Raw genomic sequence first — 16,053 nt, forward strand, 5'->3', positions numbered from 1 at the left:
TTTCACTGGCGTGCACAACATTCCAATGCAGGAACAAAAAACGTCGACAGAGATGGGTTAAGTCATAAGGTTTGTCTCATCCCTCTTTAACCCGTCCGTTTCGAAAGACAGTTAAAAATTGGACTAGATTCGAGCGTTTCGAAGAATTCAGAGGATGTGTTTTGAAATCATAAAATTGCTAAAAAGGCGATTCTGAATTTTATTGGTGTTTAGAGGTAAATGCAAACCATAGATAGTTTAGTAGAGCCATAAACAGCAGCTCAGCAAAGTATATACATTTAAAGAAATGGCAATTCAATATAGGTCATTGTTTTGATTAAGTTTTCATAACTAAGATAAACAGTATAAATGTGTATACACAGAGTCGGGGATGTGCCCAAAATATCAGAAGGTGGAATTGTAGTAGAAACGATCTTTTGAATTCGATTGAATCAACTATCTACAAAAAAGAGCGAATATATTGACATCACAATAAAAAATACAATTTAAATCACATGTATACAATGTATATATCAATTCTGGATTCAATCCTTAGAGGATCCCAGGGAAACGCTCTTTGCACACATTTTGCTTACGTTTTTCACACACACTGCCAGAGAATCCAACTGGACAGCGACACCTGTTGTCGCCTATACACAATCCTCCATGTCGACAGGTAGGCTTACATCGACCTGTTGGTGGCGGGAAAAGGAAAACAAGTTTACCAATTATAATAAGTACATGGTGATATCGCCACACTTACGTACTGTTCCCATGACAACGACAGTTTTTGTGATGTATGGACATAAACAGTATGCAGCAGTTCTTAAAGCATTGTTATTATATATAGATGGACGGACAGATTCGCGAAAGCACAAAAGCAAAAACAAAATATACGAGTTTGTTTATAACTCTGAAGCATAATTATTTCAACATCATAAAATGTTCTCCAGATCCGTTATAACAGTTCTAGGCCACCACCTGAAGCGTTTTTACTACTATGACGCTGATCTAATTGTTGAGATTAATGGTTATTGTATGGTATTAACGACGTCAGTAAAGAGTTTAGGTGACTCACGTTTTTCACACAAATCACCCTTAAACGCTGCCGGACACTGACACTCGTTTACCCCAATACACACGCCACCATTTTCGCATTGGGGTTTGCATTTGCCTGCAATACGAAGGTCTTATTTTAGTACTTTTAATCCCATAGTTAGTACCAAGAAGTTATTTTTTTAGTTTAGTTTTAGAATAATTAGCAGTGAAAATACAATTTGAAATAAAACGTTACAACAATCCTTTAAAATGTTACTAACATCTTCGTGCTAAGACCGGAGTTATTTGGAAACAAATGCTGTTATTTGTTATGCAGCAGAAGAGACTGTTTTAGAAACTTTATCAAGGCTGGTTAATTGTAATCAACTCTAGGAAGTAAAGTTTAGTCAGAATTAGAGACTGATAGCACTGAGCTGGTGGCATGCATATCGGGGTCACACCGTACATAAAAATAAAGACCAGTACAAACTGTTAAACTTTCACAAGGTCACAGAAAAACTTCACAGAAAACAACAGAAAAAACAAACCTTGTAACAACGTTTCCGAGTTTTTAGTACCACATTTAACAAAACTTTATATATGGTAGTGAATTGAAGGAACAAAAATATATTAAATAACATTCTAATTCGTTTGAAAAGACAATAAAGCAGGTATTTATTTAAGAATGAAACTGAATATATTTATATTTTATTGCTGAGCCATTACAAGAGGATAAAATAAAACCATATGTATTGTAAATAAACTGCAATGTAGTTTAAAAGTACATTCCAACGTATAATTTAATCTACACATTTCCTATGAAAATCTTCCTTTCTTTTTGCACTCTTTTCTCTTATATATTATCATAATTATCATTATGGGTTTGTAACATAACTCTTTATCTAATGAAAATGCTTGTTGAAAGCAAAAGTAAACTGGTTTGATAAATTCGTTTTTTACTGCTGTCAATGTGGGTTTTTTTTAGTCTCACCACTATCTGTAAGAGCATTAAGATACTACCAGGAAGATGCATCATTGCAGCATAAGTAACGTAAATTTGTATTTTCACTATACAGCATCCCCTCTTTAACAAACAACAAACACAACTCTCAGGCCTTCTGTTGTACATTATACACGTAACAGTATGCACAAGTGGTAAGTTGTAGCACTGAGTTCGTAAATTACGCATAGCATATTTTCAAATTAAGCCAATTCAACCTTCCATAATTTTTCATGTTATTTTTACAAACATACATAGAAAACACTAATTAAAAAACGACATCATATGAAATGAATCAGTTGGGGATGGAACGATGTGAAACATTGTATTAATTCAAAGGTATGACATATGTTTGAAGGTCGTAAAATAAAGTCGTAAACTGGTGCAATAAAAGCCCCCTTGTAGTAGGCACTCGAGTTCCCCGCATCATCTCATATGTGGGTGACTTGAGTGCTCCATTATCAATATCATAACAAATATTGAATACAAATCATAGCGTTTGAATTAGCCAAGGGTTACCGATGCTTTTCGTCATCATTGTAACATATAACACTACGTAGTGCATTGGTGCAATTGAGTATAACCTAAGCCGCAGCTGTTAATTATCAAATGATCTCTAAATCTAAAATATTTTATAGTATTTCGTCTTCAAGGAAACCACAACGAATACCGTATACACGATAGTATACTTGGTGATTTCTTTGTACTTCTAACGATAAAGAAACCCACGATATAATTCATTTTCGTCTTATATATCGTTAATAGATCAATGTGCTTATCATGAGTAAAACAAGAAAACTAGAAAAATGTATTAAAATCATTTTCTGGTCTTGCATGCTGCTAGTGTAACATTGCCTATCGTCTACGTTTTTTGTCTTTAACCACCGTGGAAATGAAAATACTAATTCTACTTCCATTTAGTATAAGTGACATGTAAATGGTATCAAGCTATGTAGAACAAATGCTTTAACACATGATGCCAAAATATGCATCTTGAATATAAAAAATGTGTAAAATTGCGGCCTCTTTTAGGCTATGTAGTTTTTTTGTGTACTTAGCAACAAAGATAATTATCATCTATGATGTTTCAGTTTTTCTCAGTGAGCATAACATTAGTGATAGCATACTTTAAATTCCGTTGGGTGTTCTTCAAATTCTTGTGGGTGTATTAAAAGAATTACAACATAATTACATTGGTATAACGTAAATCTGTTATCGATACAACAGCTGTAACACATTTATGCCTAAATCCAACTACTGGTAAGGAAACTAGAGCTGCAATTTGCAGTAGTATATAATCAAATGATCCGATCAAGAACCTTCTGTTTGAATGAGTGATAGAGCATTATCTTTTCACAAACAAATTTTATTGTAAGCTGTCAAAGATTAAGAAAGTTTGCTTAAAATATATTATCATTATTGAAAATTGATATTTTGAATCATCAGAATGGAACTTCAGATTGTCATGATGTTTTATTTGAACCGAGTTTTGACATTCTTTTTAAAGTCATGTATTATCATTTTTTGTAAAACTGAGTAATATTGACATTACTAATGAAAAAAAAGAGACATTCGAATAAAATGACATAACATTGTAAAGGAAATGTTAGAACATGCACCCAAGCTACCATCACGATGACGACGTTACTCCTGTCAACAACATTGCGTCACGTTTTCTGGTCACGTGACTGTGATAATGTTAGCAGGTGTTTGAAATCGATATAAATCAAGCTCACCCTGGAATTCAAGCACGTGATGTAAATTGATAATACGTCAGGTTTTCACTTTAAACATTTTTGTTACGTATGTTTGCTTACGTATTTATAATCAAACTATTTCTAAAATAAGACTGTAAAATGATATATTAGCTCCTAAAACAGACGCTTATCCAGGGCGTAGCCGATTTGTAGTGACGTTTGGAAAATATAAGGTCACATCGACAAATAACGACAAATACCCTCAACAGGAATGTGAGATGTAACAGGTCACAATAAATAAAAAAAATTGTTATTATTGGTGACACTTATTGTATGAAATAATAAACGATATTCATATCATATCGTTCATACATTATATAACACTACATTATTCCAAAAACAACGCATACATAGCTAGCTATTCTAAACTAAAGACCAAGCAATTGATCTATAACTCGAAGCACTAAAAGGCGATATGCGTCTTTAGCCTAATGCTTTCAACCGAATTGCCTTTGTATTAAAGTCATGTTATTATTCCAACCTTTCACTCAAAAACTACCAATGCTGTATTCCCCAATGAAAATATTTAAAATGATTATAACGGCTTATCTGATAAACACATGGATTCTTTAACACACTTTCAAAATAGTTTGAACCATAATCATTTCAAATCATTCAAATGTGGTTTCAAATATTTGTATAGCATGCAATTGAAAAATGTTTTACACTGAATATATGTTGTTTTCAAGTGTTGCCAACAGAATACGTATGCTTGTTTTTGTTTTTAAAAGTGATATAAGACGAGTATTTTCTTACTAAATCTGCAAGCCTCGCCATAGAACCCGCTTGTACACCAACATACATCCTCCTGTATACAACGCCCTCCGTTCTGACAGGGTTGTTTGCACAGAGCTATAAAAGGTTAAAACGAAAATATCCGTTAATATAGCTTAACGACAATATAAATTATGTTCATATATGTAAATATATATTTAAAAAAAAAAAGACATTGCTTTTTGAGAATCGAAGCAGTACTGGCGTTAACCATAAACCGATATGTTGTTCTTAGTAAGGCTGACTTTCTATTGTTATTCCACCGCCCCTCCACACACCCACCATTTCAAACCCTCCACACACACCTCTACATACACCCCTCCTCACACATCCATCCATACCTCTCCACAAACACTCCTCCACACATACACCTCCACACACATTCCTCCACACATACACCTCCACACATCTCCACACATATCCATCCACACACACCCTTCCACACACATCCCTCCACACACATCCCTCCACACACACCCCTCTACACATATCCCTCTACACACACCCTTCCACACACACCTCTCCAAACACACCCATCCACGCCTTTCCACACACATCCTTCCACACAAATCCCTCCACACCCCTCAACACCTCTCGAAACACATCGTTGCATACACCCCTCCACATAATCCGTTCACACCATCCCTCCACAGACACCCCTCACACAAACAACACACATCCCTCGTCACACATCCCCCTCCACACACACACCTCCACACACACACACCTCCACACACACACCTCCACACACACACACACCTCCACACATACACCTCCACACACACAACCCTCAACATGCACACCTCCACACACACACACCTCCACACATACACCTCCACACACACAACCCTCCACACACACACCTCCACACACACACACACCTCCACACACACACCTCCACACACACACACCTCCACACACACACCTCCACACACACACACCTCCACACATACACCTCCACACACACAACCCTCAACATGCACACCTCCAAATATCCCCCTCCACACCCCTCAACACACACCCCTCCACACACATCCCCTCCACACCCCTCCGTACACACACCCTCAACACACACCCCTCTACAACCCTCCACACACACCTCCCTCCACACCCCTCCACACCCACACCTTCTTAGCTTCTGTTGTATTGCCACGGTTTCATCAGTCTATGAAATTGATGATTCATTTTCAAAATAAAAGGGCATTGGATCCTCACATCAGTTGGTCATAATTTGCGTTATGAGTTGATTTTAAAATTCCTAAGGAATAACGAAGAACTTTAACTGTCAAAACTGAAAATATTTTGTAGAACTTCTGTATCCCCGGTAAGAAAGCAACAGACATAACTATGGACCAAACAGAGGATGGGCACGGAGCTTGACAATGAATTATCGTTAGTGCACTGTACGTCATATGAAATGGAATAATTTTGGCGTGAACTGCCCACCGTCATCACATAATGGTCGCTCCATACGATCAGGCAGCATTCAAATGCTCACAACCCTCATCAAGAAGTGACTCAAATGTGATGTGTTAAGTATATATTAATACATTACGATATAAATAATATCAGCCAGAGATTTATAACTTACCCCGTTCGCAGCGTTTGCCCGAGAAGCCGTCCGGACATATACATACATCCTCGGACATACATGTACCATTGTTGTCGCAGCCGTTTTGGCACATCGCTGAAATAGAACAAAGGATTTCATTGTCAAATAATAACAGTTAGTTACTTCTCAATTTATTTAATTATTAAGTAAATATGTATAAAATGATAATATTTCCACACGATTTTTGGATTAGAAATGGCTGGTTAACAATGATATGTATATAGAATGATAAAGTTAAAGAATTTACAAACGAATCTGGTTCTCCGTATATGCAAGTTACAACATGTTTTTTTAAATTAACATATTCAGCGCATGACGTGTATACTTACTTCTTTCACATTTCAGGCCGTGATATCCTTGTGCACACTCGCAGTGACCGAACTGACTACATCGACCTCCATTCAAACACTCAAATGGACAGAGTTGGGAAGAAACTATAAAAAAAAATCAATTATAATTTAATATAAATACCGTATACGAAAGTTATACTAGAAGTAATGAATGTCTTAATTTTAATGCATGGCAAGTAAAATTAGAAAATATAACTGAATAGACTGAACTGAAATAAATGAAACTGATACGAAAGACCAACAACATGGTCGAAGGAAATACTAAGCCGTACAAAACACATATCTGGTCTTCTGGAAAATCGAGCTTAAAATCACACATTTCCCATCACCCCACATGACACTATTAATGACGTAATTGTCGAGAGAACATGTTGGTCAACAATAATGACCCCACGAAGAGAGTAAAGCCGACAGATACAATTATCACTAGATCAAATCTTGTAGAGTATATTAAATCTTTTGCGGTGTGTAAATTGGAACCTCAGTGCACAGTGTACAGATTTATGTACACAATTAGATTAAACTTAGGCATTAGATTAAGACCGTCGATAAGAAGGTGGTTCATTAAAAAATGCAAAAGGTTGTTATTTTGAAATATGATTTTATTGACAATAAACGTCTGTTTTCAAAACCATGAATTGGCCGACTGTGCTTATGTGCAATAATTATTGTTTCTTGTTTTATGTTAATAAATAAAAATGAACAATTTCCGTATCCAGAAACGAAGCAAAAGCACTGAAGCAAGATCTCAATACTTACCAAACGCTGAACATGTCTTTTTCAGTTTGAATTGCATAGGGGATCCTCTGATTGGCTGACCATGCTTGTTAAAGATTTGAAGACCCAGCGTTAGGGAGGCTGTTCCATCATCCTCCCCCGTACAGGGTATAGACATCTGGAAAACTGCAAAAAGGAAAAAGTAACAAGATAAAATGATTTAGTTAAAATGTCATAACGCTAGTAGTCGCCTAATGTTTAAATTCTTTTTTAAAAAGACGTTTGTTTTATGATAGCATTTGGATGTCTTTGTTTTTTTTTACAGAAACTGTTTTGACATTTTGATATAAAATAATTTCCAACTTCAATTTTATTTCACACTAAAGAAGAGTAATAAAACATGTCACTTAGGAGGCAAGTCTTCAATCAAAACAGAACATTGAAATAACAAGGAATTGATTTCCTCACCTCAAAACGACAAGTAATTATCTTAGAGGTCCATAATTAAGCTAGGTGGCGCCACACATCTTGCCTAGCGATAAAACACATTGCCAATATTCTGAGATTTATTGGAAATTTGAAAACATGAAAATGTTTAATTAGCTGGTAATGTATGGTTTGGGATCACTATGGCGACGCCGGGAAGAAGTCTAGTTTATAACTTCAGTATGACCACCATTTTACCCATAACTGATCCAAGGATAGTGCGGATTGTTTTTAAAAGAAGTTCGATCACTTTTAATGAACAGTTCAGTCGGCAAAGTCTCTTTAATGGTATGGTGCGTGTGGTAAGTTGGTCCGTAAAACCAATTTGAATGCTCCGAAAAGACAAGCATTTCCTGATGTTGCGATGATTTTGTCAGACATTTATGAATTGCTTAAATGTGCTAATTATCATCGATCTAGAGTATTTCAGTTTAAGTGTACTTGCTGCAGACACTGTGTAATGGCTACCGCTTACGCCTTTCAAAATGCCGCGTGCAGTTTCAATGATAATTTAATGCATTTGCCAGATAGTTTTAATCTTTTAAAATTGTGTCTATTCAACTTTGGAGCTTTCATCATCCCCTAAGTGCTTTTTCAAGAGATGATAGACATTTGGATTTTCACGTATATATGTGTAGGTTTGTCACTTGTTATCTTTTCTGGAGATGCAGACAACTTTTAAAAGTAACCATCCAATCAGAAATCGAATTGAGCCGTTACACATCACATCCCTTATATACTCTTTAATTCACGCAGACACGCTAGTTAACCATACCATGGTCATATGCCCTCGTTACACAAACGATAAAGGATACGGATATCTAATTAAACCATCTGTAAGGCATCCTACGCATCTTTCAACCCACTCAATACCACGTTAAAAGATTTTTCTAAACAAGCCGTATTTAAAATACATTGGTCTTTGTGTTGAAAAAGTAACCAAAATATATCATCTCTATTGGAATTCAGACTTTTAGTTTAAAAGTTTAAAATAGATGCAATACAACGGTTTATGTTTATGATACAAATTAGTCGGAGGTTGGATTTAAGTCGGAAACGAACTCTACGTTTTAAGAATAAGTACCAAGTACTTATTGATATACATTAAATGGGTAGGTATTCTAAAACGCTAATTGGTCGTTTGTTTCATTTACCCATTACGGTGTACTAGTTAAAAGATGAGCCTATTTATCTATCACTAGGTTACTCATTTACGAAAACCACGTACCAATTTTATTTACCGAAAACAATACTGGTATTATTCTATTTTACATTTGCTGTATTTAAAAAAAAAAATCTATTACGAATAGATTTCGGAATGTCATTATTTTTATAATTCCTACACAAGAACGGCGTGTAAACCCTTTTGTCTTTAATGTTTAGTAGTAAACCGCTTAATGAGGTAATGTATTAAAAGCCTCGATCGCATGCGATACCCCAGAAAAGGATAACATCGCTGGTAGTTTTCTTGAAATCATTCATGAACTCTTGTACTGCAACATCTACTCGCATGTAAAACTCGAGGCAAATGCAGAAGACTATTTGTCATTATACTTGATACCAATAAAAGATAATAGTTGGACGGTGAGCGAGACCACACGTAAACTGCCCCAATGATGTTTACTACTAGGCTTGTGACGTGGGAGAAGTTGTGGTATATTTGATTTTAAGACGTAGCATACAAAGTGGCCTTTTGAAAGATAATTTGCACTTGTGTAAAATGCATGTTCCGGTCTTCTCTAACTAATACTGAAGAGTTTTCTCGATTCTTCTCAGGGCTTTTCTCTTCACCTGTTAAAGTCTGCTTCAATGTCGGAAACCCAGCCAGCAGTACGATATGTTCACCACACTGGTTTATCAACCACATACATAATGCATTCATTCTTTTTTCACGTTAAAAAAACAGGCGTGCGTTTTTAAGACATTTGATAATAATCCTAGTTTAAACTTCGTAAAGCATAGCGTTTTTGCTTTGATTGACGTTTGACATGCAGAAGATCTCCTAAAATTTATAAGACAAAAACGTAGCAACATTTACATTTTATAATATAACAGTCGACAGCTGTGGGCATATAATGCTCACATACTAAATAAACTGTATTCTCATCCGTCAAGCCTCGGATCGATTTACCTTTAATCATGCCGCCCGTCACAAGCAGACATGTTTATATGCGTATGATGTTTAAGTGGTGAAAGCCTGTTTCAACAAGCAAACAGTTTATTGCAAATGACTCAGAGAATAACTGGGCCGATTTTCAACGTTTATATACGGTAGAGCATGGTACTGAGAATACCACGACATGTGCCAGACGCTCCATCAACGAATATATGACGACTGTAGTTTATCTTTTTACTAGCTTAAGGAAAACCCGGCTCTCGTACGTGCACAATTGGTGTCTAGAGGAAGTCTCCGTAATGCCAGAGGTAATTAGCGAGACTAGGAAAAATATAGTGATTTCCTCGTCAGTTGGACCACAATAGACAAGAGAGGGGGATAGACCAATTCACTGAAGACAAGTACTCAACACACATATGTATGGCGTCTTGACAAAATCTTAAACACTACAATACAATAGTCTCTGTATATGACTGATTGAAGCCCTCTCGTGGACATCACCGTTATCACAAGGAAATAGAGTTCGTTATGTCGAAGGACCATGGAACAAATTAGGGATTAAATGATGAAGGACTGCAGAGATAATATTTTTTGAAATAAACCTTTAGATTTATTTAAATAGAATAGACGTTATTTCACCATAACAAGAACCACACAGCCAATACTGTTAGGTTTCGGAATAAAGAGATAAAACTAGAAATAAGAACGTAGATCTAACCTGGAAATAGTTCCTTAAGCGATATGAAGTCAGACGTGTTTGCTGCCTTTTGATATGCCTAGAGGTCCGTTGTTTTTGTACTTATTTTACATGTACCATCAGTTAAACGGTTTTGAATTCTGATTATTGTTTCATTATGATGTCGATTGTTTATGTTTTAAGACGTTATTGCTAATTGTATTACGATTGATATTACTGATATTACATTGTTAATTACGTGGCTTGATAGTACAGTTATTACATTACTAATTACGCAATGCGATAGTATTACTTTTACATTGCTAATTACGAAGCTTGATATATCTACTATTACATTATTAATTACATAGCGTGATATATCTGCTATTACATTGCTAATTAAGTAGAGTGATGTTACTGTTATTACATTGCTAATTAAGTAGTGATGTAACTGTTATTACATTGCTAATTAAGTAGAGTGATATTACTACTTTTGATAAAGTCTGTTAACACAAAGAAACTCCGTTGCAGTAGAACTTACGGAATCCAACTACTAAAATGGTTTGGTGGTTACGCACACTCAACCTAGTTTACTGAACTACAGGACACATTTCTACAGTAAGCATAGCTAAAGCAAATGGAAAAATGCAAAATATAATAATACTGGTAAAAACACAGTAATTATTCGCGTCACATGATCAGCTGCGTTAGATTCATTATCCTGGCCAGTTTAGTTAATAGCTGAGACAATAACAAAAAAGATTGAATATTGCAAAATAAATTTAAAAAAAAAAAAAAAAAAAAAAAGAAATACGGATCATGTCCAGGGAGTCCTTTCGGAATTACAAAAATATTTTTCTAGTGAATTGTTTGACGATATACGTAGATGAAATCATCGATTTCCTGTTTCTTTTACTACTCAAAACAAATTTTAGAGTACATAAGTATATTTTTTTGGAACATTTCTTTACTTTGGTGAACTTTATTATTTGATTCTGAATCAGAAGCAGCGAAAGTCGACACGTTCATCTATAGTGAACTGTGTATGCAAAACGCACGTTCTTAATACTTTTACACGTGATTCTGTAGTTGTATCACTAGCTTATCCCTGTTTACTGAAAGTGTTTTGCTCTGAAGTGTTAAATAAAAGTTATTATTTTGTGAAAAACAGCATTTTCTCAAATCCAACCTTCTATATTTTCGCAAATTTTAGAAGAAACTGGTTTTAACACTGTATACATGGTACGTACAGCAGTGACATTCCGTGAGGGAGCGAAGATATACAAAGGTATGTAGACAGGCTATCCTTACGGGTTGGAAGCACTTACGAGACTCAGTCTAAATGTGAAAGGTTAAGTTAATTGGATGCGAATTAGATAGAGATATAGCCTATGCAATCGGCTTGGTTAAGCTGTTTTGGAATATGGAAAGTGTCAAGAATCTAGTTAGCCGATATCTTATCTTGTACATAAATATTTCTATATCAGGATAACACATTTATAACAAAATAATTTACGATTTGTAATGCTATTGGAGTTAAACTACTGTTTGTTTTTTTTTAAATTGAGATTATTTTAGATGTAAATTTGAGAGTAAAATCTACAATTTAAAATCCTGATATTTCGGATAAATTAACACTAAATATATATATATCATTCTGTATTTTACATTTGATTTTGCCAATTGTAAACCTGTAGATTTCCACATATGTGACTCTAGTAACTTTGACTTGATAAATAAACATGATGTAAAACTGCATTCGTCTTCATCTTGTAGGGTTTAATTCTAGCTGCTGTTCAAGGTGCACTGAAGAAACTATTTATAGGAATACCATTTTACTTATTATATTTTATTTAATCCTCTAAGGTTTTTATAAGAAATGATATAATCAACTCGAAAGTTAATTACAAGTGTTGATATTTAGAACCTCAATCCCGGTATCTGTCATAGAGACTTTCTTCAGTTTGAATCATGTGACAGGAAACGCGTGCACTGAGCAACTGTTTCCCCTTCCGGATTTCATTCGGAAATGACTTTGTTATCTCTTGATAGCTTTTAAATTTCTAAAGTTGTCATCAAATCGGTATAACGTTAATATATTAACACGTTTTGCTGACATCATATGAAATACCATTTACTCTAGTATAAAAAAGCTAAACACGTTTTACTTCAAAAACAAAATATAAATGAATAAATAAATAATTAAAAAAAAATACAGTTTCAAGAAAGGAAAAGAATTTTGAACATCCCTAGAAATATTAGATTCAGAGGATAATAAACCCGCTACATTTATTTTGATTCCAGGGGTGTTAAAAAAACGGCTGAAGCTTTATATACATAAAAACAGAATCCAGGATTATCTTTGTTAGCCAGTATAAACTTCCGTGAGCTATTTATTTACATGTTAACAGAGTGACCTCGATTTGAACAAAGATTAAACCCATTTTATCACTTCCATGTGCTTCCTCAATCTGAAGTTAACCGCCCCACTGAACTAGTGTTCTCAATGCTTAGTTGCGTTCGTTATCCTACAGGTTTAAAGTACATAGACTGTAAAATTGATCTGACCATGTGAGGCATTGATACATTCTAAATAGGTGAAAATTGGAAATTTCCTGTGTGAGAATTTCTAAGTTTTCTCCGTGCCGGAAGTAATGGTATATCTACACATTCCGTGTCAGAATAAAACGAAGCCTCCAGTTTAGGTGGTTACCACTGACATATTCCATTATTACATACAAAATCATCATCACCTTTACGTTGACTTGCATTATGACGTTTTGTGAAGGCTTCGAACTTATTATATATATGGATCATAAACAAAGATCTACACGATATAAGCACCTTCCAATGCAAATTTGGAGGGAGATGCAGTGGAGCCAATAGTTAATTAAACTGCAACATGCAGCTGTTACGTCGTTCTTCTTTATGTATAAATTTGTACCTGCCAGACGTCTGGTTATACCAATACAAAATTATATGATGCTACTTTTTTCCCTATAGATTGTATAAAGGTATGATTTTTTGAATAAAATTAATTTGCTTTGAATCACCGAATAAGTTCCTGAATAGGATGTACACTTTGTTTACTACAGCTAATTGAGAGCAATTATTCACTAATGGAGTGGTATCACCATTGTCTTTACGATCTTCATGCATGTCTTTAGTACAACCTTACCTATAAAAACATACTACTTTACCAGTATTTTTACATACAATGATTGTAGCTGATGACAAATTCCACTGCTATGGTCTTAGATTTTAGACAGTATCGTTTGACACAAATCAGATGATATAGTTTACACTGAAGCTGTTTAAAGGGTTATATTAAGATCAATGCCACACTTGTTAGGACTAATTATTATTGGTAAAGTTGTGGAATTGGTATATATTCGTAAAATTAACAAGTCTTATTCACAGCATACCTGTGTCCATACTCTACTTTCTATTTCCTTTTGATTTGGTTGTAATAACTCGTCAAGATGTGCCTCACTGCTGGTGCATTACAGGAGTAGTTCAGCAATGTTTTTTTCATATACGATAGAATTCGGATATAGCAGACATTACACGCTAATAACGAATTATAATATATAATAATATATATATATATATATATATATATGACGAACATAAAATTCGTTTTACATGGTAGCATCGGTACGCCTCACATTTGTGTTTGTATGAAGAACATTTTAACAAATAGTTTTTGTATATAATTCACGTAAACAATTTCTGGTGTTGAATTTAATTAAACACGCCTTTGTTCGACAAGGTAGCTGGAGTGTATGCCTTTGAACGCGCCTAAATGTTAGTTTACACCTGCATATAGACATAATTTAACATTGCTGGGATTTAGGGACATCGAATCTTTCGAACTAATGCAGTGAATATATCATCACCAACCATTATTCACCAGAAGTTATGCAAATAGCATGAATTTGATTAAAATCGTTTATGTTTATAGCAGGACATGTACTTTGAAACACATGTAATCAATTTCTTAAAGATTCTGGGGAAAAATCCTTCCCGACAAGGTTATTTAGTCCCGATTATATATGTTCAGTGTAAAAACGCGTGTCTGGAGATGGCCTACCTTAGGTTCGAAGTGAAGCGTTATTAGTTATTGAAAGGTGTAAAAAAAGCTTGACTGCTTCCGAGACCAATTTTTGTTTGAACATTGTGTTACGAAATCCGGAAATACAGTTGTAATATTATGAGCAATTTCGCTGCTTTATTCCAAATCGAATGAATAATATCAAACACATTTTATATCAAAACTCAAAATATTATTTGGATATTGACGTTGAGCATTTTAGCATCTGATATATTGGTAATATAGTCTACTCTGTCGAAATTCCTTATTTGTATTAAGAATAGAAGAAATATAGCCTTCATTTCATTACATCCCTTAAATTACTCACAATGTGTCGCTTTTCGGTATAAACATTATTGCATCATAGAGCGTATGTTACCTCACATCTCCAAACCATATCTACTTTACGGCAACTTGTGAACCGTACTGTGTGGTCGCTGCCTAGTTAGCTAATAACTATCAACTTTATGTGCACATTTAAATTACTGGGGATAAAACGCATTAATTTTAACAATAATTACCCATTTTCGTTAAAGCTTATCTGCATGGGAAGAACATAGCAAGCTACGATATCCACTGTAATGAGAACGAATATTCCATTTACCTCTCTCAAGTGTTAGACATAAAACGAAGTTAAGAATTAACTGCCCATTAGGAGGGGAAGGTACCTGCAATAGCACATATATTATAGAACTACGTATGACACCAGTGCCCTTTGTTAGCTTAAGGTACAGACTTTGAGAGATTGCCAATTTCCCCCCTGACAACATCGTTTGTGGTTGCAATCATCTGTGTTAACCAAATCCTAACATTTATCGGTTGCACATCGAATATTCAAGAGTAACGTTGTCAATTAAAAAAAATAGCTTGCTAATTGATTTAAGAGTATTGTGTTTCGTCTTTCAGGATCATTAAGGAATTGCACTGTAAAATGGACCGTAAAGAATACATTTTACATTCCATATACACATCAAAACATAGTTCTAATGTAAAGAAACTGCCTGGAACATGATCAAACGTCTATGATACACATTTCTCACGTTCACATGAATCGCATATAAGCATTTTGATTTTGATCATTGAAAAAAGTAATAAAAACCTCATGACAAATCAATGTCGAAAAAGTTTTTCTCGAAATCATTTAATCAAAATCGTGGTCAATTATTTCATCAAAGATTTTAAAGGCTATATTTTCTTGTGCACAGTTGAAAATCTTATTATGTAATGTTTGTAACATTAAACTACAAGAGTTCCTCCGATATATGTATTATAAATTCATTTTATGTAATGAAAATGAGCTTTATTTCACATCGTATATATATGTCATACATATAACTTAATTATTGAACTCCACCCTTGTTGCTACACATATTAATATACTGTGGGTTTATATAGTACATAATGTATCAAATAATATTTCGAGGTGAATAATGAGAAATTGTCAATACACAGGAG

The 16,053-nt window shown here is 34.6% G+C and overlaps 1 protein-coding gene across 2 annotated transcripts in view; it reads right to left on the reverse strand.

Moving 5' to 3' along the window:
* Positions 1-16,053, reverse strand: part of LOC117331823 (wnt inhibitory factor 1-like) — a 68,076-nt gene that overhangs the window by 5,302 nt on the left and 46,721 nt on the right. Inside the window, exons 4-9 of one of the 2 annotated variants that reach the window (XM_033890744.1) lie at positions 7,270-7,413; positions 6,490-6,594; positions 6,140-6,235; positions 4,531-4,626; positions 1,058-1,153; positions 576-671 (exon numbers count right to left, since the gene is read on the reverse strand). In XM_033890744.1, the coding sequence (XP_033746635.1) occupies positions 576-671; positions 1,058-1,153; positions 4,531-4,626; positions 6,140-6,235; positions 6,490-6,594; positions 7,270-7,413 (633 nt within the window). The remainder of the gene's footprint in view (positions 1-575; positions 672-1,057; positions 1,154-4,530; positions 4,627-6,139; positions 6,236-6,489; positions 6,595-7,269; positions 7,414-16,053) is intronic. The other variant, XM_033890745.1, reaches the window with a different exon arrangement.

The sequence above is a fragment of the Pecten maximus genome, chromosome 7, assembly GCF_902652985.1.
Source record: "Pecten maximus chromosome 7, xPecMax1.1, whole genome shotgun sequence".
NCBI classification, from domain to species: Eukaryota; Metazoa; Mollusca; class Bivalvia; order Pectinida; family Pectinidae; genus Pecten; species Pecten maximus.